The sequence below is a fragment of the Danio rerio genome, chromosome 10 (assembly GCF_049306965.1).
Source record: "Danio rerio strain Tuebingen ecotype United States chromosome 10, GRCz12tu, whole genome shotgun sequence".
NCBI classification, from domain to species: domain Eukaryota; kingdom Metazoa; phylum Chordata; class Actinopteri; order Cypriniformes; family Danionidae; genus Danio; species Danio rerio.
The window spans coordinates 15,664,616-15,688,897 of record NC_133185.1 but is presented as its reverse complement, the minus strand read 5'-3'; the positions used below and the strand labels follow the sequence as shown (position 1 = coordinate 15,688,897).

Sequence of the window (24,282 nt, the reverse complement as noted above, 5' to 3'; positions counted from 1 at the left end):
TATATTAATTAATATTTATGTTTAATAAATCTGCTTTGTTTAAATTTACAAACTGATATTCTCTGAGAATTTGATAAAAATATTAATTTCCAAAATATTGTGTACTCAGATGCTATACTATAAAAAACTCAAATTTTGATAACTTTGTTATGTAAAAGAAGGATAAAAAATGATGAACCTGACATCCAACTGTAAGATATTTTTATAAATGTAAAAATTTCTCATCACAACACATTTGCATATTTAATCATAACTTTTTTTAAACTTGTTTTTTCCTGCGCTCATTTGTTTTTGTTTGTTCATTTATCAGTTCATTTGATTAGATTTTATTTAATGTTATTTGATTTGATTAAAAATGTCTCATCACAACTCATTTGCATATTTAATTATAACTTTTTTGAAAACTTGTTATGCAAAAACAAAGTCTTAAAATCTTAGTGTACTTGTTATAGCCAAACTATCAATTTAACTATTGAATAATATTAATTAAATAATCAATTTACATATTTACTGACATGAACTAATCATAAGCAATTTGTGATCAGCATTTAACCATAGTTCAACATTTACTAATGCCTTATTAAAAACAACTTCATGTTTGATAGCATTAGTTAATGCACTATGAATTAACATGAATTGATATTGAACAGCTGTATTTTCATTAACTAACATGAACTAAAATGAACAAATACTGGAGTAAATGCATTGTTCATTGTTTGTTCATGTTAGTAAATGCATTAAATAACATTACCTAATACAACCTTATTGTAAAGTGTTACTAAAGTATTTGTTTTAGGTTGGAATGTGTTAGATTTAGGGTTAGTCAGTGTATGTGTAATAACTTTACATAAGATTACATTTGTCATTTTTAAGTTTAACAAGGACACCCTAAAATAAAGTGTTTTCAGAAATCTGTCTTAGATTTCTTATGAATTCCTAAGCTGCTTAATAAACTAGGGAAGTGTGTTGATAACTATGTGTTACTTTTTTACCATTTATACCTGCAGTGTTTTACTCTTTATATGCATTTTTATGGAGTGACTCTAGGGAGACACTTTATTCCGATCTGTTTCTCTCTGCATGTATTTGAAGCCATCAGTGGGTTTTCCAAACCTTCATTCCAGGCAATTCAACTTAATGTGCGCACTTGGCAAACCACAAGCTCTAATTCAGTTACTTTGAGAATTAATTCTGTTTGTTTGTATTGTTATCAGTTCAGGCCGCCGTTTGTGCAAGAGGAGCATATGAGCTGGAGTTAGTCCTCAGTGATCTGTGTTACTGATTTGTGAACACTTTCTGTTCTGCTGTAGACTTTGTGTACTGAGAGGAATGGACACATCAAGGTAAAAAAAAAAAAAAAACGGCTAGCTGAGTAAGTGAGGGAAGTTGTTAGTGCTAAGTGCTAATGAAATTACTTGTTCAAATGTAAATCTCAAGTGTCCAGATTCAGCCACACATTTCCGTTTGCAGGAGTAGTGGCTTTGAAGATAAAAAGCTGAATTAAAGTGGAGTAATGAGTCACTTCACACCCGGTCCTGCTTCAAGAAATGGAAGTGAAAACGTTCGGGTTGTTTAATCTGACGATAGAGAGTTCAATAGCATGTTTCAGAACTAAGTCGTGTTACAATCAAAGCATATCAAAAGAGTCACATAGAAAGTGCAAAGGCTTCATTTTATGTGTCTAATTATTGATAATACTTTAAAATAGGATTCTGTTTTTAACATTTTCGTATTTTTTTATCCAAAAAGAGAATTATTTAGAGTTTTTCTGGGAAAATAAATAAATAGCTAAATTAATTAATAATAATAATAATAGGTGTTGTCATAAAATATGAATGATAATAATAATAATAATAATAATAATAATAATAATAATAATAATAATAACAATAATAATAATAATAATTGCTGCCGTTGTTATAAAACAATGATGATAAGAATATTATTATTATTATTATCAATAATAATGATAATTGATGTTGTTATATAAAATAATAATAATAATAGTAATAATACTGTAATAGCATTATTACAATTATTATTATTAGTATTAGAAAAAAACATGCAAAAAACATTCAATTTGGTGTTTTAATGCATCAAATTATTTAAATGTACAGTAGTTGGTAGCTAATATAGTGTATTATTATGTAAAAAAACAGTATGTTACACAATTTATATAATTTAGCAAAAACTGTATAATTTATAATATATTTGTTTGTTGTAATGTGTTAAAAACTATTTTTATTTAATTCTGCAAACAACTTATGACATTTTTGTTTTTCTTCAAATTAAATAAAAAAAAATAAATTTTGCACATTTATGTCCAAAAATTGTGATAATAAAAAACCCTTGTGTTCAATATTTAGGCTTTTCCACAGTACAACAGGGAACTGTACTATAGTTTCTACTACAACTATTTTGAGTTAGGATTAGGGTTAGGATTACGATTATGGTTATTCTGATTTACATCCATATTTAATCAGCTTCGAAGTAATTATGCAACTAAATAAATGTATAAAATTATAATATTATAAAAAAAATGTTCAGTTTCTTGCACACACCAATTGTTTCAATACATAAGGCTACAATTCATCATCTGGTATTGAATTTGACTGAGTGGATGGGTGTCTTTGATGCATGCATTCTGAAAAATACTTAGCTGTTTCAACCCGATTTTGGATCAAATATGGAAAAGTGGGTTGGAAATATAATTTAAAATGATTTAAATTTGTAACCCAACAGTTGAGCTTGTAACCCATACTTGGGTTAACCATTGTGTGCTTTAGGGTATGCTTTCATCCACTCTGGGGTGACTTTGAGTCTTAATTTGGCCACAATTTTCTCAGTTTTTCAGCAAATAGAATGCTTTTGGTGATAAAAACACACACTTATAAAATTACACATTTTACCTCATTCCAACAGGAAAAAAACACCAACAATCAAGAATGCCTGATTATATGCTGTCATTGCTTTACAATCCAATGGAAGTGGGGCAAAAACAGCCACAAACACAAAAAAAAATTATCTTTGCTGCTTTTTCAACCTACATATACTTGGTTAAACTGAGTTGAAACAACACAATCATTCATTCATGATTTTTTTTCAGCTTAGTCCCTTTATTAATCTGGTGTCACCACAGTGAAATGAACAGCCAACCTATCCAGCACACGTTTTACGCAGTGGATGCCCTTTAAGCCACTACCACTATGGCCAATTTAGCTCATTCAATTCACCTACAGTATAGCACATGTCTTTGGACTGTGGGGGAAATCGGAGCACCTTGAGTAAATCCACAATTATAGTTTTGTTTTTTGTTTTTTTGAGTGGAGACAATGGAATTGTTTCATGTTCAATCAACTTACATTTGTAAAAACTATTAAATGAACTTAATTCATGCATGTTATCCCAACACAAACTAACTCTGTGTAACCCAGCATTTTTTTACAGGGTAACGAAAGGGTAGTACATTTTAACAGTACAAGAGTTAAACCAACCAAGGATTTTTTTTTTTTTTTTTTTTTTTTTTTTTTAACTGTACCATAAAATCCAATCCATATCTGTTTCCCTTCGATCAAAGCATCCATAATAAACTAATAGTAGCTTCAGAACGAAAACTAGTGCAAATTCAAGCTCACACTCGCTTGGTCCGGTGCTCTTCCGCTGATATATTGTCAACAGAAGCTGTTTACAGCTTTCATGTTTGGTCAAGCAGGCGTCAGGCGGGGTGAACCGTCAGCTTTAAGCACAGCTGGGCTGGAGGCTCCAATACGGGGAGGTGGGTAGAATTTAGAAAATATCACAGCATGGCGACAGTAATCAGCCAACAGTGACTGCTGGGAGTCTGGCAGCTCCATTTGCTGCTCAGTTGCCTACATGCAAGTCAGAAATGTCCAGTTATTTTCCACATCTTAGTTGGAATTGCTTATGAGAGCTTTATTTCTAAAGACGCAGCAGCTTCACATAAGCTGAATAGCAACTGCGGGGGGAATTTTTTAATGTTGTGTACTTCATGATCACAGTATTAGTATGTTATTTTTGACAATTAGTAATTTATAATATGCTAAACAATGTATGTAAGGATGATTATTCTAAGACACAACATTTTCTATGAGGCCTTTTTTTCTATATTATATATGTGTTATTTGATATAAAAACACTTTAAGTTTAGGTAACAATTTACAGAATTTACTTCTGGCTAATACCTGACTATAATTAAGATATTAACTGTGTATTAGCACTTATAAAGTATATTCTTATTTTATTCCCTAATCCTACTCGATATGTAAACCATAAGGCTCCAACCCTGATCAAAGACATCTGATTTAACTACTGAAGGTGTTCATGGCTCTTTTGAACAACTCAATTGTTTGGATCAGCTGTGATTGATTGAAGCAAAAATGTGTAGAGCTGTGGCCCTCCCGGAACTGAGTTTGAGACCTACTGTATGTTCTAAACAAAAACTACTACCTTACTAACTCTCAATAAGCAGCTAGTTAGTAGTTTATTAAGCTAAAAGTCATAGTTAATAGTTTGTTAATAACGTGAATTGTAAATTCAAATAAAGCATGTCGAAAGAGTTTAGAAGCCTTGTAATTAGTTATTTTATAATGAATAATTGTAATCCCTTTTATAATTGAAGAATTCAAATACAAAAACCACCAAATGCCATCTGAAAGGTTCTTCTAAAATGAGCATTTTTATCAGTCAAATAATAAGTCCTTTTTTATGGTCTTTAAAGTGAAATAACTCAACATAAACTAAGAAGGCTGAGAAAAAAAAAAAAAAAAACATTATGGAAATTTCAGACACCCCTAAGAGGTTTTTACATCTGAACTCTTTAATTATTTGCTTTAATTGCCTACTTTTAAATAATGAGATGTTTTAAATAACAACATTGTGTAAAAAAGTTTATTTGTAAGTAATGATAATTAAATGTGTCAAAATGTATATAGCGTGTATGCATGTGCCATTCTAGCCTTACAAATGCATTTACGAACCCTTTTAATTAGTTCTTTGTCAGAATAATTACCTTCTGTATTTAAAGAATGTGATGTGCTTAAACATAATAAATATGATCATTTGTTATGATTTTAGATTATTTTAGATTGGGTATATATTAAGGCTGCACAATCTATCATTTCAGCATCGATATCACAATGTGCTCATCTGCAATAGTCACATCGCAAGACCTGCAATGTTAAATTATAGTTGACAAGGAGCTACAGAACACATGATTTATAGAGTTACTGCTAAGTTTAACCATAATAGAGCGAAGATTTATCATTTACGTGTTATAAGGCCTGTGACTGGGCATTTCAAGATAGTTTAAATCATTTATACAGAATTGATAAAAAAGTTTTTTGTCTAATTTTTGTCTCGCATCTAGTCCAAATATCTACATTTTAAAGCAAAAACAATATTATTTTATTTAACCTAATGGCAGATCATTTGCTTGTTTTAAGGAAAAACTCTTAATTTTGAGTTATTTCTGAAGGTAAAAAAATAAAATAAAATAATATATATATATATATATATATATATATATATATATATATATATATATATATATATATATATATATATATATATATATATATATATATATATATATACATATATATATATATATATACATATATATATATATATATCAATACAAAATTTTTACTTGATCTAATAATTTTTTTGGGACAATGCAAAGTAAGAGATTGTTTTTACTGTACCTGATTAAAGTTAGATTCCCAATACTCCTCAAACTGCCAAATAGAGCTATTTGTCTTTTGAAACAGTATTCGTAGTGCAATATTTATCACAGAAAAGTATAAAAAAAAATTTTCAATATCATGCAGCTCTAGAATATTTTTGCAATTATGGTAAAACTTCATTTTTTTACAATTAATGCTATTAACAAACCGTTAACGAAGACTATTAGCTCAATAAACTACTAATTAGCTGCTTACTAATAGTTAGTTAACTCATACTTGGGTTTAGGTTTTGGATTAGGGGTGAAGACTAAGATCATACTTTATAGCTGCTTATAAACAGTTTATATATTAATAATAGGCAGGTAATAAGCCAGTTAATAGCGGGAATGGTGACTTGATGTCACAACTGTGTTACTGAAGTTATTAAATTTGTAGGCTATTGTGTTTACTCTAAGTAATACTGTAGCATTTACTGTGGAGTTTGTTTATTACTGATGACAGATATGTTGTTAATGAGTTATAAAGCTTTAATGACATTTTAAAAACAAATTGAAACCCTTATAATACATTTTAAGTTCCTGTTTCATTTAAATAATGTTTAATCACCTGCTGATCGTATTATGCATGTAAATAATGGTATCATTATCATAAACAGGGTCAATTTAGATATTTATGGACCAATGACATTTCATTGAAGGCAGAGCTTCTCATTATAACACACAAAAAAAAAAATTAATTAATTGACTGGTTTGGGCAAACTCCCATATTTACATTAAAAGAGTGCTTTTATCACATTTCTCATGAACCCAGTTTTAGCCATTTTATTGTTTCACTAATTGCAATATCCAATATAAGAAGGAAAAAAAAACTATTTTCTCTATTCCATTGACATGACTCACACCTCATTTTATTTGTGGGTATTGGCCATAACAGCCAGATGTCTGGGATTGTTGAGGCGCAGCCATGTATGAGGGTCAGAGCGTGTTTGCTACATAATGATACGGCTATATAAATAGCTCACTCTAATAGTATGTCTCAGACATCACATGCAAAGTGTCTTGTTTGTCTTGATTCTTTATATCTGTCTTCCTCTCTCACTCTCAATCTCTCTCAAATCAGTGTGCACTGTTACCTGGTCCAGAAGAAGACAAACAGGAAGCTGTTTATCACTTTTTCAGCTTGTAAAGATTGAAAAGATGACATTGGGTAGGGGTTTTCACCAGCTCTCTATTGTGTTTTCAAAAGGATAGTAGGCTGAAGCATATACAGTTAAAGTCAGAATAATTAGCCCCCCTGTATATATTTACACATAACGAAAAGAAGACTTTTTTCCCACACATTTCTAAACATAAAAATTTTAAAAACTAATTTCTGATTTCTGAAACTGAAGAAACTGATTTATTTTATCTTTGCCAAGATAACAGTACATAGTATTTTGCTTGATATTTTCAAGGTACTAGTAATCAGTTTAAAGTGGAATTAAAAGTGTAGGGGATCAACCTACATTAAAAGATCAATCAGGGATTTATTAGCTCATTTGAAGGAATCCGATCTTGAAGATTCAAATCACTTGATTCGACTCAATTGAGTCAAACTTACTCAATTGTCAGATTAAAAGATTGAAATTGTATCTACCATTTGTCCAGCAAATAGAAGACATCGTATTTTACCAATCTTGTTTTTTTAATATTTCTATGGCCAACGAAAAATACATAGCAACGTATTGGGTTAACTTTCAGCAAGGTAACAAAATCAATAGCTCAAGGCAATGACTTGAATATTATAATGAAGAACATAAACAAGAACACAGTTCTTACAAAATGAGAACAAAGATTTATTGAGCTATACCATGATACATGAAACTAACTACATATTAATTAAACAACAAACAAATGCACACACACATTCACACATATACACAGAAGCAATTCGGACGATGCAAAATTAGTTGACAACCGTCCCAAATTAATTCTAACACTTCTTGCTAGAACTTAGAATCACACCAGAGAAACCACAAAAGCAGAGATTTGACTTGTGCTTGACTGCTTTCAATCAATTTTGCACCAGATCAGCAAGAGACAACATTTGTTTGTGTTACTTTGCTGGAAGCACTGAATTTCCCTTGCCAGACTGGCCTCGGGGAAACACGGCACTCCTGATTGGTTGGTGACTCAGTGACTTCAGTGACATCTATGGGATTTACTCGCTCTTTAGTGAAAGTTGTCCTGGGTTACTGCTGTGTAACGCTTAGAGTCGGTTTGCGGAAGTTCGTGTAGTTTCGGCAGTCCCGAAACTTCAAGAGGTTGCATGGAAAGTTTGTGTTGACCCAATCACATAGCGACGCAGTGTCTGAGCAGGGTGAAAGGGGGCAGAGAGCACAGCTAGCGCAAGCAAGCTAATGCAAAAAACAGAATTTTACTGTTAGAAGTCTTGTGAAGCACCATTGCTAGGTGATTAAATCATTTACCAAATTTGGTAAAGGGTCCCATGAACATCTACCCACAAAGTATTGGTAAAAATAGTCAAATCAATTGGCTCTCGTGTTATCGTGACATCCAAGACTTGAGATTTGGACAGGTTTTTAGTTCTGCAATATGCCAATGAGTTTCAACAAAAGTCTTCACTAGGTTAATTAGGCTAACTAGGCAAGTTAGGGCTATTGGGCAAATCATCATACAACAGTGATTTGTTCTGTAGACAATAGAAGAAATATCGCTTTAGGGGGCTTATAATTTTGATCTTAAAATGGCTTTAAAAAGGTTTAAACTGCTTTTATTCTGGCCGAAATAAAACAAATAAGACTTACTACAGAAGAAAAAATATTATCGGAATTACTGTGAAAATGTCCTTGTTCTGTTAAAAATACCTTGAGAAATATTTGAAAAAGAATGGGCAAATAACTTTAACTGTATTTTCACTTTTTTTTTATCTGCTGCATGTCCATTCAAAAATAGCTTTGCCAACTACAAGCCTTTTATTGAAATAAATGCGAATTTGGTAAAGATAATAGTTTAGTTTTAGTACAATAGAATAGAGAAACGTTGCAGTCCGATAACAATCGCAGCAAACACTTGACAGACCAGGTGTTCGGCAGCCACTGTGGGCGAAAGTGCAGAGAATGGGGTTTAATCTGAAATGGAAAGGATGCAGCTTTTGTTTTGTGGGTTTTGAGGAGCGCCGGGGAAATGAGCAACGCTCTCTTTTCCAATTATGAAAGATAAAGTTCAATTAAAATGTAAATGCAGAGACTCTGCGCCACACATGCTGCGTTGTGCCTGGATGGGGAGACTTGCAGACAGCGCTGGTGAAAATTCAGCGAAGGAAAAAAGCTTTTCCGCTCTTTGTTCAGGTACAGATGAGGATTTCTTGAGTTTCTGTGCTGTACGGCTGCACTTAGGAGATCTGGGAGGCAATGAAGGAGAAGTAAATTCCTCTGAAAATATGCTCAGAGCTTTGTGTTCTTCAGGAGGATCTTGCTTTGTGGGCAAAGTAATTCTCCTGTTTCTGTTTCTGTTTCTGTGTCTGCGCATGGTTCAGAACTGAACTGAGAACAGCTGTTAGCAATTTAATTGAATTTCTGCACTTCAGATGATTTTAAATAGACTAAGCAAACGGGAGCAGAAAAATAATTCATTCGTTCATTCGTTTGTTCATTTATACTGTAACATAAATCCCCTTGTTTGTTTATCTATCTAGTTATTCATTCATTCATCCATTTGTTTGTTTATAATGTAACATATATGTCCCTCTTGTTTGTTTATCTATTTGGTTAATAATTTATTCATTCATTCATTTATAATGTAACATATATATGACCCTTGCTTATATTTTTATCTAGTCATTCATTCATTCATTCATTCATTCATTCATTCATTCATTCCAATGTAACATATATCCCCCTTATTTGTTTTGATTTTCTATATTCATTCATTCATTCATTCATTCATTCATTCATTTATTTGTTTATAATGTAACACACACACACATAAATATATATATATATATATATATATATATATATATATATATATATATATATATATATATATATATATATATATATATATATATATATATATATATATATATATACTCCTTGTTTGTATGTTTATCTGTTTTATTTAGTTATTCATTCATTCTTTCTTTCAATAATTCATTTATAATGTAACATAATCCCCTTGTTTTTTGTTTATCATTCAATCATTCATTCATTCATTCATTCATTCATTCATTTATTTATTCATTCATTCATTCATTCATTCATTTATTCAATTATTCATGTGTTAATAATTTAACATATATACCCCCTTGTTTGTCTGTTCATCTATTTATCTATTCACTCATTCATTCATTAGTTTATAATGTAACATATATCCTTCTTGTTTGTTTGTTTGTCTATTTATTAAGTTATTCAATTATTCATGAATTTACTATAGTTTTAAACTATAACTTAAAATAGATTAACTTAAAAAGAGATTAAACCTGATGCCTTATAATTATAAGAAACATACTATGTGTATAATTATAAATGTTGAGTCAATGAGGTTACTGAATTTTTTGAGTAAAATCTACTTGTTAAGGTTTTTTTAATCCACGTAAATTTGTAAAAACTTATAGCATAGCTTATTTTTTTCATGTTTTCTCAGCACAAATCGATTGTGTGGAACCCATCATTTTGTAACTAATTGCTTTTTACAGTCTAAATTCAACAATTGTGCCTGAGCAGCTCCAAAAAAATTTGCATTCATTCATCTAAATGTATCGCAAAATGTGACTGAATTTTCTTTCATTTCTGTGACTTTTACACTGTTATTGAATGATTTTTTATTTACTTTTCATTTTTACTGTCATTCCAATCAATCGTTCTATGGGTCAAGGCCAGTTAAATTGAAATGCCAGCTCATGAACTGAGCGTGAGTGTTTGTTGTCCTGCTGTGTAAGGGATAAAGAGTGAGAAAAGCCTGGACTGAGCAGCAGCTCATGACTGTGAGTTTGAGCAGTGATGGATGTGCAGGATGAGTCACAGACATCACTAGTCTTCCTCCACAGGCTCAGCTGCAGAGCATTAGTCAAATCCCCCTCTTCATGAACAGGTCTGTGGTGGTGCAGTGACCCGCTCAACCTCGTGACCCTCAGGTGCTCTTCAGGTCTGAGGAAGACAACTGCAACACACTGAAAAAAAAAGATTCATTGAATTTACAATTTTTTGCTAACAATTTATATTAGCTGAATTTAACAAACAAATTAAGTTAAACATTACTACATTTAATTTGTTTGTTATACACAAAATTAGTCAATCAAAAAAAAAATCTTTAAAAGAACAAAACTTTTTTTGTGCACACGTACACACACAGGAACTGCAATTAAGAAAAAAATAAGAACCTATATTTATGTTTGTTTGTTTGTTTATGTATTGATTTTCCTTCTTTCTTTTTATCTTTTTTTTCTTTCTTAAAATATGCAATACAAATGCAGCCTGTTGGTATTATAATTATAATAATAATAGTAATAGCAATAATAAATTTTAGTAGTAGTAGTGGTATTAGCAATAGTAGTAGTAGTAATTGTTATTCAAAAAAAAATAATAGATATATAATGTAACATATACATTCCCTTGTTTGTATTTGTTTGTTTGTTTGTTCGTTCGTTCGTCTGTTCATTTGTTTGTTATGTATTTTTCTAGTTACCCAGCTAACACACAATGTAACAGTTACGTAACACATTGGTCATTTTTGGTAGTTTCATGACATACCAACGTAACCCCAACGTTATATGCTGGTAATTCTATTACCACCCCAATACCTAATCACAATCAGTATGTATTTTGATATATTTTGATGTCCAAAGTTTCATTGTGACAATGTAACTAATTACGTTGTGACAACCGGAAAAGTGTCATTTCCAAATACAATGCTACAATGTAACTTCTCCACATTGCCAGACAATCACTTTCCATAACCTTGAGGTTTATTTTTGTACAGCAGAGAATTAGATGTTTAAGTTTATTGGTTCTGAGTACATGTCCACTTAGGGTACTTTCACATCTATAGATTGATTATTTTGTTCCGAAACAGGGATTAAATTTGTTACAATGTTTCTTTTTGTTCTTTGTGTGGTTCACTATTACAGGGCAAATGGAGCAAAAAAGCTAAAACAAGTCACGTGCAAGTAAACTCTCCGCACATTGGTCAGAGTTTCACAGTTTATTTTTTAGTCCTGCTCAGCTGTCATGCGTTCTTATTTAATTTATGATAATGAGCAATAAGACATTGTAAGCGAAAAGCTGCAATTTAATTTTGAATAGTGACACCCACAGACATCGTCACCAAATATAAATCAGCGCTAAGCCTTTCTCATACATAGGCATTGGCTAGAATTTTGCATTATAGGCTTTACATTATAGAGAGAAAAATAACATATAATCCAAGATTGCAGTTTTTTTCAAAAACGGATAAACAACTCTCGTTAATAGTTCAGCATGCTTTCACTTTCATATTTGACATGTTTATCAGTAGAAATGATATCCCACCCTATTCATAATTCTCTTTTCATAAAGCCATACATATGTATAATACACTGTGATATAACCTGGTTCGGATTGTATTGCTTTCTCACTACAATCGATCGTTCGTTTCAAGAGTTCGTTTCAATCGAGCCGAGACCACTTCATTCAGGCGATCTCGGACCAATTGTTTTTGACCGGATCCAGGCGCAATTGCTGGATTTACATATGCCAAATGAACCACGCTAACTGGGGAAACGTGCCAGGTTCCAGAACAAAAGTCTAGGTGTAAAGGCACCCATAATGGCCTAAGCAAATTTTGATATCTCTGACTGAAGATAAGAAGTTGGATTTGACTAATTTTGAGTCCGTCAGTCATAAAATATTTCACCTTAATGGGGCAAAGTAGAACAAGTATTTGTCCACCCTTAATATAACCAGATTTGTACCAGTACATAACGTTGCCACAACTAACTGTACTAAGTACTGTATTAACTGGTGAAGTCACAAAGTTACATTGTAGCAACATAACTAGGAATGTCACTTTTTAGATAGTCACAATGTAATTAGTTATGTTGTTACAATTAAACTTTGGTCATCAAAATATGTTAAAGTTACATAACAATCATGTTATAATCACATTATGGCTAGCTGGTAATTTTTGTCTGCATCATTTAATTATTTAATTTAAAAACGAGACATTACCACTGTGTATAACCAAATTTTTCACAATGGTGAAAACCAATATATATTGGTTTTAAGTATAAACTGCTTTATATATATATATATATATATATATATATATATATATATATATATATATATATATATATATATATATATATATATATATAGTAACATAAGCCTCACCTCACAAACCACCCCTCGCAAAATAATATTAATAATAATGATAATAATAATAGTTGTTTTTGTTGTTATACAGTATCCTCACCAACACCTCTAATGAAACATCGGTCGCCACATCCATCTCGTATGTAATCATGTCAACAACATGCATCGTTCCCATCAGCTCCATATCCCTGATTGACTCTGCTGCTTTTGATTGACAGGTGGAACTCTCCGACAGCACCTCCCACACCATCACCGATGCCTATGCAGGGAAAGAGTACATCATCCAGCTGGCGGCCAAGGACATGGAGATCGGCACATGGAGCGACTGGAGCGTTGCAGTCCACGCCACCCCCTGGATGGAGGAGCCCAAACCCATCACCTCCACTACTGAGAGCGACGTCATCCCAGGTATGCTTGAGCTGCCAACCGTACACTAATGCTATGCTACCTCCGTCTGCTCTCCGTGATCTCTGTTCTCTCATAAAACAGTAAAAGTGACTGATTATGAAGAGATGCTGTCTATAGACGCGCATCTCAAAGTCACGCTGCCCTCTGCTGTCAGAAAGGTTTAACAACAAATGAGTAGGTGATGTATTTGGAGGTTAATGGTAAATTAACATCAGGTTCTGTTAGGTTTTTATGGATGAGAAGTTGTTAGGTCAGTGTCGTATTTAATGTGACACAAGCAGTGAATCTAAACTCAACTCTGTTTGCATCAATAACTCATACCTGTGCAAACTGTGCTCAGTAATCGGAAACATTATTAGAGATCTTGAGATTTTCTTTGTGACTTGCTCATCTGTCTCCTTTTCCCAGTCAATTAATTAATAAATTATTCAATTAATTCATTAATTAATAAAAAAAAATTGATTTGTTCACATATGTTTTTATTTTTAGCTCTACATTTATCCCATGCCTACTCATCCCAATCTGATCAAGTACTGGAAAAATAGATCATGAATAAATTGTGCGTTTTTATTTGGTGACACTTTATAATAACTATATACTATGAACCATATCAAGCATTAGTAAATAGTGAATTTAATATTTGTTAAGCAGTTTATAAATACACCTGCTGTATTCTTGACTAATAAGCAAGTTTATAATAGTTATAATTGTTATAGTTACTATAAATTATTGCCTTGCTACCCTCTGAGTGTTTCTTTATCCTCACTCTAAGTTGCTTTGGATAAATTGTTTAATAAATCAAGCATCAAGTGCATCATATGAGGTTACCAATAGTGGAAAGAGTACTTAAAAATATTACTTAAGTAAAAGTACCATTACTTGCCTAAAAAGTAGTATCTGCTGTAAATATTACTCAAAATATGAGTAAAAATTAGACCATTCAAAAGTACTCAAGATTAGTGTGTAATGAGTATTACACTGTGAAAAGCTAATGCATTTACATGTAATTTGTGGATGTGATACGTAACATTCTGTAGAGTATTTAGTTATTGTCCAGCAGGCACATAACATCATAAGACGTTAATGATAGGTTAGATTTAGGTCTTGATATCAGGTGATTAAAATTCAATGTCTTGCCAGTGTCTAAGAACAACATTATTTTAATTTCCAATAATGACGTGAAATTACATTAATTTTGGTTGATTTTAGGTTTTGTTAGAAAGTAACCAAAATCAACCAAATAACTTAATTTCATGTTATTATTGGATATTGAAATAGGATTATCCTTAGACACGACGTCCCTACGACGTTAAGGTAACTACTTGGGTTTTAACGCCATTTCAGTCATCATACAGTAAACAGTTGCCATCTTTACATCAGTGACGTGCATCTAAACACTCTCTGAGTCATTGTGTGTGACGATTTTGGACATCTTCTCGGACACTTTTAATGCTTCCAAACAGTTTGCTGCAATTATGAATCACCCATGTCTTGTGGTAGTTCAGAATGGCCACATTTAAACTGCACTCTTTAAGTGACTCAGTTCAGATTTTTTTCTCTCATGTGGCAAAGATTGGATATGGCCCATGTACGTGTAAGCAGGAACAAATCATATGGATTCCGATGTACTCAAATTAGATTCAGGCCTTGTTCATATGTGGAAATTTATCCGATATGAATCAGATCTATGCTGCCGTGTCTGCAGTGTAAGCAGGCAGATCGGATTTTCACCTGTCAATGCAAGTCGCTCAAGTCTGACTCTCATTTCAGAACAGACTTTAGCAGAGTCTACTAAGTGTTTACTATTTTACATTTTAATAGTTATATTTTTCAAATGTAAAGATATTTATGTGCTACTGCACATCCCTGTGTGTGCAATAAGCAATGTGTGTGTGTGTTTGGGACCGCCTATTACTAGCACTGTAAAAAATAAAAAAATAAAAATAAAAACGGCATCATTGACTTTAGACCAGATTTTTAGTTGTTCAATGGCGCCTCGAAATAGAAATGTTACACCAACAATACATCAGACCAGCACACCTATAGGTGCACAATTGAGTGCAAATGCTTTTGCTATTTAAACAAAGTGTTACAAGACATGAAAACAAAATGCTGGGCTGAAACTAGCAAAAATCAATTATGTTGTGCCTAGTGCCGCATTGTGCCAATTGCGTGCCAAATTACTTGTATGTGTTAATGCAACAAATGCACATGTGTCCAATGTTTGAGTGTTGCTTATTATTTTTTAAATAAATGTGCCTTTTATATTATAGGATTCTGCAAGGAATAAGACTCCCTATACACAGTAGTTTTGGAGAGAACAAAGGGGATCTTGACTTCTAAACCAGTGATAGCCTATGTGCATTATGTTTTATAAATAGCACCTACAACTTGATGACTGTTATTAGAAGTAATATCTAGTGACGGCTGCCCTGCTCGGTTTGATCCAGGAGACAGTATTGAGTTTCTACCCCTCCATGCACTCAGCGTATTTAATCCACGCTATACTTGAAACAGAGGAAAGAATCAAAAAGTCAGCAGAATTGTAAGCTAGTTTTGTGTGCCGTGTGTCAAAACATTCTCTCTAAAAGCTTTTCTTGATTTTCTCCTGGGTAAAGCAGGAGAACGTCCTTGTAATAATTGCTGCTTTGCCTCTGTCATTTTTGTGTTTTATTTGCTTAATTTGAGATGAGAGTCATTGCACCATGCAGTTCTTTATACTTTATCTGAGATGCTTTCAAAGGAAGTCATTTCACACATCGTCACACTGTGCAAATAATACAATTAACAAGTGATGCTGAAACATTAACTGATGTCTACTTACAGTACACTCATGACACAAGCAGAACATGAAGACATTTAAGCAGTTTCGTTAACTAATTGGGTTGTTGTAACTCTATTGTGTTGGGAGTTGCAATTATGAAGTTTAATCATGACATGAAACCATTTTTAATGTAATGTTTATTCAACATTAGGCAAAAGTAGTAGATGCATTAGGTCATACACTAAAATTGTAATTGAACAAACCAGCAAACCTTTTCCAGTATATGTACGCTCACTGGCCACTTAATAAGTTACACCTGTCCAACTGCTTGTTATTGCAAATTCCTAATCAGGCAATCAAATTGCAGAAACTTAAGACAAGTAGATAAGGTCAAAACGATATTCTGCAGTTCAAACTGAGCATCAAAATGGGGAATAAAGGTGATTTAAGTGACTGAACATGGCATGGTTGTTGGTGCCAAACAGAACTGCTGATCTAATGGAATTTTCACACACAACCATCTCTAGAGTTTACAGAGAATTGTCTGAAAAAGAAAATATCCAGTGAGCTGCAGTTCTGTTCGTAAATGTCTTGTTAATGCCAGAGGTCAGAAGAGAATGGCCAGACTGGTTCGAGCTAATAGAAAGGCAACAGTAACTCAAATAACCACTCATTAAAACCAAGGTAAGCAGAATGGGCATCTCTGAATGCACAACACATCCAACCTTGAGGCAGATGGGCTACAGCAGCAGAAGACCAAACTGAGTGCCGTTCCAGCAAAGACAGCTAAGAATGGGAAACAGGCTACAATTCACACAGGCTCAGCAAAAATGGACAATAGAAGATTGGAAAAATGTTGCCAGGTCTGATGAGTGTCAATTTCTGCTGTGACATTCGGCCTCCACAGTCATTAAGTCTCAATCCAAAAGAGCAACTTTTACGATGTGGAGGAACGAGAGATTTGCATCATGGATGTCCAGCCCACAAATCTGACAATTTTTTTGACTGACAATGCACATCAATAATGTGCAATGTGCCAGAATCAGCAAAAATGCTATTTTGTATTTGTAGTGCCTGAACTGTTTGTAATATCAATTGTGGCTCATTGAAAATATGTGCCTCAGCCTACATATTTTGTTAAACATAAAATACGCTCTACCAGATACATTTTGTTGCATGTTTCAGATGACAAAGCCACAAGAGAGCGCTGTCTACATTTTTTGCTAATCTGAAATACTATATGTTAGAATAGGATATGTTTTGTTGTAAATCAGATACAAGTCCTTCTGGTACACATTCATAAGACGGTGAAGCTTGTTATACAGTTAACCTAGACCAGTGAACTACTGAACTAAACCCCTCCCTACACTCAATTCAACAAACATAAAAAAGTAAACCGCAATTGCATCATACCTTAATTTTACATTGCTTTTATCTCTTTTATTGAAAGGACATATGCTTCACCAGACTCTACTCTAAGCAATCTGCATTAAAAGTACTGTACAACACAATTTGGTGCTGATTACAATCTCAATAAAGTCGCAATACAAGAGAAGACCAGCCATCTTTAGTTTTATACAAGACAAATATATAATTTATATAAGACAAAGATCTGAATGCAGTACAATTTTCCCAATTTATGCTGTATTTATTTCATTTCTACAACTTTAAAAAGTTTTAATATAATAATAATATAAACAAAAATCTGGAAACATTTTGTTTGTGTTCACCAAAGCCCTCTGGGTTGAAGAAAACATGGGAGGTGGTATTGGCCTTTATAATTATGTAGACAATAATATTTTTTTACATTTTAATAGTACATTAATTCATTTTCTTTTCGGCTTATTCCCTTCATTGATCTGGAGGTGCCACAACGGAATGAACCGCAAACTTATCCAGAATATGTTTTACGCAACAGATGCCCTTCCAGCTCCAACCCATCACTAGGAAACATCCACACCTGCCCATTCACACACATACACTACGAACAACTGGAGCTTACCCAATTCACCTATACCACATGTTTTTGGACTTGTGGGGGAAATCAGAGCACTCGGAGGAAACCCACACCAACACAGAGAACATGTTAGCTCCACACAGAACTGCCAACTGAACCAGCCAGGGCTCAAACTAGCTACCTTCTTGCTGTGTGCTACCCACTGCGCCACTGTGCTGATCTTTATTAGTATTTTTTTTCTTTAGATTTAAAGATATTTATGTGCTGCTGTGCATCTTGGTGTGTGTAAAAAGCAACTTGTATGCGTGCTTTGGGACTGCCTACCATTAACACAGACTTTAAATAAAAAAAATTAATAAAAAAAAAACGTGCCACTGACTTTAGACAAGCTTTTAGTTGTTCAATGGCAATTGTAAAATGTTGAATCACAATGATAATGCTGTATTTATTTTTCTAAAAAAATTAATTTTCTTTAAAAAGTTGATATAAACACAGAGAGAGATTTAGTCCTCCAAGAGAAGTACTGGGCTGTACCCTGCTCTACACTGCCTCACTTTGGATAAAGTCACAAATGCAATCTTAAAAACAGAGACAGATTAAGAAATAGTAATCATTTTCTTTTTCCCGGGCAGAAACTACCCCAGGTCCGCCTTCAGCTGCACCACGAGTGGGTGAACCCACAGCGGCCTGCTCCACCCTCCTCTGGTCAACCCACCTGCTCTTGGCCTGCGTCCTGCTGTCCATCATGTGGTATGTGACATTATTACATTGCTATTTCCAGAATGTGTGAGAAAGGATCATGGGTTTTCAGTAAAACAATGTGAACAATGCCTGAGGAATGAACAATGGACAATGTATGAACATAATCTGAACTTTTTTTAAATATAAATCTTCTCAAGAGGCTTACCACATTATTTATTCAGCTGGACAGCTCTTTTTAGTAATTATGTGCAGTTCTCGATGACAATACACTTGAGGCATGAATAACTAACTAATAGTTGGAAATTCAAATACTTTTTTAAAAGATATTGTTACTCAAAGCTGTATTATGTTTGTTCCCCTCATTATCAGAGTTGGAGTCTTGGTTTTGTTTTGAGACCACAAAAAATAACCCTTGGCCTGGGTTTCATTTATCAATGTCTTGGTTTGAACCCTAAAACTTGAAGTAGTTCACTGATATTTTACCAAAACTATAGCTCTCTTAGACTTGTGAAATTGTCACATTAGAATTTTTAATTATCATTTTATTTGGTCAATTATTGTCGAAAGGTTACAATTTCAACAATGAAATTAGTTTCAAACCTGTTGGTCAACATGACAACATGACTTGAACAGTAACTGAAAGCTATCAGAAAATCTTGTTATTGGGATGTCCAGAGATCAAACTTGCTTTAACACAACTGTCAGTAAGATATTAGTACACATAGGGGAAAAAATCAACATAGGACCATTCTGAAAATGTAACCCTATGTACACATCAAGAGTTTTGCAATTAGATAATGCTTGATGATGTCAGCAAGTTTGGCATGCTGTTCTGGGAGAGAACCTTGATCTCGGAGATACTGTAGATGAACCCAAGGCTCCCGCCTGGTCAATGAGCTCGTAAGGGGTTACGAGATCAAGTAGTTGTCGAGAGCTGCCCCAATTAATTTGGCCTATTTCTTGATTAACAATGACAGCTCTAGGAGTAGAGCACCAACCACCTAGTGCATATTCAGATAAAGAAACTCAGTATTAAAATGTTTGTTACTGTTACTGTTGTTAAATTCACCTATATCTCATGTCTTTGGACTGTGGGAAGAAACCAGAGTACTCAGGGGAAAACACATGCGAACATGGGAAGAACATGTAAACTCTACACTGAAATGCCAATTGGCTCAGCTAGGACTTGACCTTCTTGCTGTGAGGCAGCAGTGCTAGCCACTGAGTCACTGTGTCGCCCAATCCTAGATTAAACTAGAAAAGGGAGAAGGGAGAATGAGTGGATGAAGGTGGTCTTTTAAAACGGAGATAGGGAGTATAGTTAGGCAGGGTATTAATGATGAGCTTGGAATGATCCGATTGGCTGTAGCCAGAAGTATGTATGGTTAATTTCATCTTTAAAAGGAAAGCTACAGGGCAGTATGACGCCATTCCTTTCATGCGTACCAGCTGACCACTTACCTTCATGTACGTCGGCGGACTTGAGACGCAGACAGGAATTGACCGCAAGGTTTAAGTCCGGCAAACAACAGTTCCAGAAAGTGGGTAAGACAAAGACAGAAGCCAAAAAATAAAATAAGCAAGTAAATAACAGGGTAAGAATGTGGCAAAATTGTGGGCGGGTCAATCAGTGCATTTGAAAACACTATTGTTTAGGTTTAGGGAAGTAGGAGGTTGGGTCAGTTGATTGGTACTTCAGTCGACAACTGCTTCTGGTGGATTTACGCAAGAACAGCAGGCACGAATGGCACTCAAGAGAAAATTTTTTAATCTCAAAAAGGGTACACAGCGGCCTCTATTGGATTTGTGACACTACAAAAACTGCAAAAAAAAACTACCTCCCGGGACATATTTGGTGCTCTCTAGAAATGTATATAGTGGTACATTTTCAGAATCAACCTAGGTTGGAAAAAAAAAAACATATTCACCCTTTTAACTTTCACTCTTCAACAGTCTGCTTATTTAAATTGTGTTTCTGAAACGTTTCTGAAACTTATTTATAAAGATAAATGTAGTAATGAACTTGATTGAAGCCCTTAAGTTTGTTTTATTAGGGTAGGAGCTAAAATATGGAGGACAGTGGCCCTGTAGAACCAGGACTGGGCAATCCTGTTCTTTGGGATTCCTGTTGAAAGTGCGTCATTTTATGATGGGTCTAGTCAGGATACGATGTTATTATCTATTATATAGCAATTATCTATTCCTGGGTATTAACACTGATAATTAACTTGCTAGCTAGTTGTCTCTGTATCTTCACCATTAATACTTTGCAAAGTGTAATTTTAAAAGAAATGAATGCTGCAGTGAATTTACCAAATTTGTGTTTCAGCTGATAAGTAGAGGCTGTTTTACCTCAGATTACAATCTGAATAAGGGATATCATTTTGATCTACACTATAGGTCTTGGTCTTAAAGGATTTGTTTCTGATCTGAGCCTTGGTAGGCTAGTATTGCTGTTGGTGGGTTTGTTCTAGGTATAAAGATTGATGAATGAAAGTGTACTGTATATGAGGGAAAAAGTGGAACATAAAGGACCCAGAGGTCGGGAGGATCCCACAGTCCAGTGTTTTTTTTTTTTTTTCGTTTTTTTTTGACCCGTGTGCCCAAAATTCCTAGCTGCCAAACTGCTGGTTTGAGCATACTTACCTTTCAAATTAGAGTTTTACTATATGCATAGATAGACACATAGAGTTCAACACTTCTTTTCAACAACTTACTCAACTCTTTGTACATGCACTAATGTCTACGTTTTTTTGAAATAGAATGGTTTCTTAAAAAGAATCAAAATTACATCACGCAGACAGTCTACTCAAGTAGAGGTTTACTGGTCCTGGTATTGATTTGAGTCATATGAGGTCTGATCTAGGTAAACGGGGTGTTGTAGTGATAAACTTAATAAAGGAGTCTGTTCTATATCATAAGGGGTCTGGCATTGATCTTAACCTCATGTGTCTGGTATTGATCTTGGTCTTAGGAGATCTGGTATTGATTAAAGTGTCGGTAGGTCAGGTATTGGTCTGGATTTGAGTATTTGGGATGATGCTTTTAAGTGCCCAAAGTATATGATGTTGTACTTAACTCAATCGTCAAAATGTTTACATCAAAATCCAAGTTACAAGCTGAAGATTCAATAATTTGGCCCATATTTAGAGCACAGCTGTAATGGATGTATTTAACATGAGAAGTTGTTCATTAAATATGATTTAACAATGAGTAGAATCTGTGAGTCTGTTTGTAAAGGTCATTGAATACAATGCGTTTTTAAGTGGTTTTATATTGTACATCAAGTGTTGAGCCAATACAAAGCCAAAATAATTTACAGTCTTGTAATTTAAACCATTATTTGATAGTGCAAGTTTTTGTTTATTATTATTTATGTGGTTTATTCATTTTAAGAATGTTACCTCCTTTATTTGATGACAAATTACACTGACCAACCAACTCAATGCATTTAGAGATGACGATGTGGTCAAGATGATCTGCTAAAGATCAATCTGAGCATCATATAGGGCAAGAAGGGTTATTTAAGTTCAGTAATATCACTAGCTTGTTTGCGCTAGAAATGCTTGACTTGGAAGTGGTTGTTTCAAGGCATCAGACCTTAGCAAATGCCCAAAGTGTTTCCAGAGTGCAATTTTGTACAACTCTCAACAGTCAAACGTATTAGACTTAATGGACTAAACACTGGTAGACTGCTGAAGAAGTCAAATATTTACTCCTAACGCTTTTAGAAGCAATTACTGTCTGGTCATTTCTCTTTCATCTGGAAAACTGTAGAGACTAATGAAAGTGGGTCACAATACAGGACACCTAACTGGAGACCACTACCTCATTTGACCAACAAAATCCACTTGGAACCCCTGAAAAACTCTGGATAATCAGAGTTTGGTATCATTCTAGGGCTAAAGAGCTATGGTTTTGATCTTAATTTCATAGGTCTGGTATTGATCTTGGTCTTGGGAGGTTTGATATTGATTAAGATCTTGGTAGGTCTGGTATTGTTCTGTGTTTGAGTCTTTGGGGTAGTACTTGCCTAGCATGATTCTGTATTACTCACAACAGTCATACCTGATATTCTTGATGAACTAGACATTGGGAGACTGCTTAAAGAGTTCCACTCACATACCAAACATTGTTTTATAACAAATAAAATGTAGACTTAGAAAACTTTACAGTACAATCAGCTCTTTTATCTGGACTCCTTTGGAGTTTGTGACTCTGAGTTACAATACAGGACACCAAACTGGAGACCGTTGGAATATTAGACAATAAACAGTCAGGGTAATCAGTTTGTGGCATTGAGATGAGTAATACAGAAGTCTGGTATTTTTCTAGGTCTTAAGGGATCTGTAACTGATCCTGAAATAACAGGTCTGGTATGGATCTTGGTCTTGGGAGGTTTGATATTGATTAAAATCTTGGTAGATATGGTATTGTTCTGTGTTTGACTCTTTGGGGTGGTACTTGCCTAGCATGATTCTGTATTACTCACAACAGTCATACCTGCTGTTCATGATGGACTAAACATCGGGAGACTACTGAAAGAGTTCCACTTTCAAAACAAACATCATTTTATATCAAAATGAAATGGAAAGCTTTACAGTACAGTCAGCTCTTTAATCAGGTCCCTTTGGGAGTTTGTGACTGTGAGTTGTAGTACTGAAGACCTTTGGATCATTAAAGAAGGAACTTGGGGTAATTGGTTTGTGGTAGTGATATGTGTGATACAGGAGTATGGTTTTAGTCTAGATCTTAGGGGATCTGTTCCTGGTCCTGACCACACAGGTCTAGTATGGATCTTGGTCTAGTTTGGGGAGGGGTGGGGGGGTCTGGTATTGATTAAGGTCTTGGTAGGTCTGGTATAGGTCTGGGTTTGTATCTTTATGGTTGATGGTTTCAAGTCTACAGACTTCAGCTTCTTTAAAGTGTCCCCAAAATACTTGTCCAGCATGCTTTCATATTGCATACTGTTTATAAATCAACTAGACATTGGAAAACTGAAGGAGTCCCACTCTGAAAGCAAACATTATTCAATAATAATATGAAATAGACATTTTCAGAAACAATTACAGTCCAGTCAGCTCTTTTATCGTGTTGACTATCAGGGCTCTGGTATTGATTAAGGTCTTTGTAGGTCTAGGTATTGGTCTGGATTGGAATTGTTGGGGTGGATCGTTTCAAGTCAGACTTCAGCTTTTGAAGTGCCAAAAGTTCTTGTCCAGCATAGTTTTGTATTACTCTTGACATCCATGTATACTATTATCAATTGACCAAACACTGGCAGACTACTGAAGGAGTCACACTTTCAAAGCAAACATTATTGCATAATAATATGAAATGGACCCTCTCAAGCCTGGTTTATACTTCTGCGTCAAGTTACTGGCGTAACTCA

At 34.0% G+C, this 24,282-nt stretch overlaps 1 protein-coding gene across 1 annotated transcript in view; it reads left to right on the top strand.

The window, feature by feature from the left end:
• cntfr (ciliary neurotrophic factor receptor) overlaps positions 1-24,282 on the top strand; it is a 313,919-nt gene that overhangs the window by 284,727 nt on the left and 4,910 nt on the right. Inside the window, exons 7-8 of the mRNA NM_001098242.2 lie at positions 13,278-13,467; positions 18,821-18,938. Of these exons, the coding sequence (NP_001091712.1) occupies positions 13,278-13,467; positions 18,821-18,938 (308 nt within the window). The remainder of the gene's footprint in view (positions 1-13,277; positions 13,468-18,820; positions 18,939-24,282) is intronic.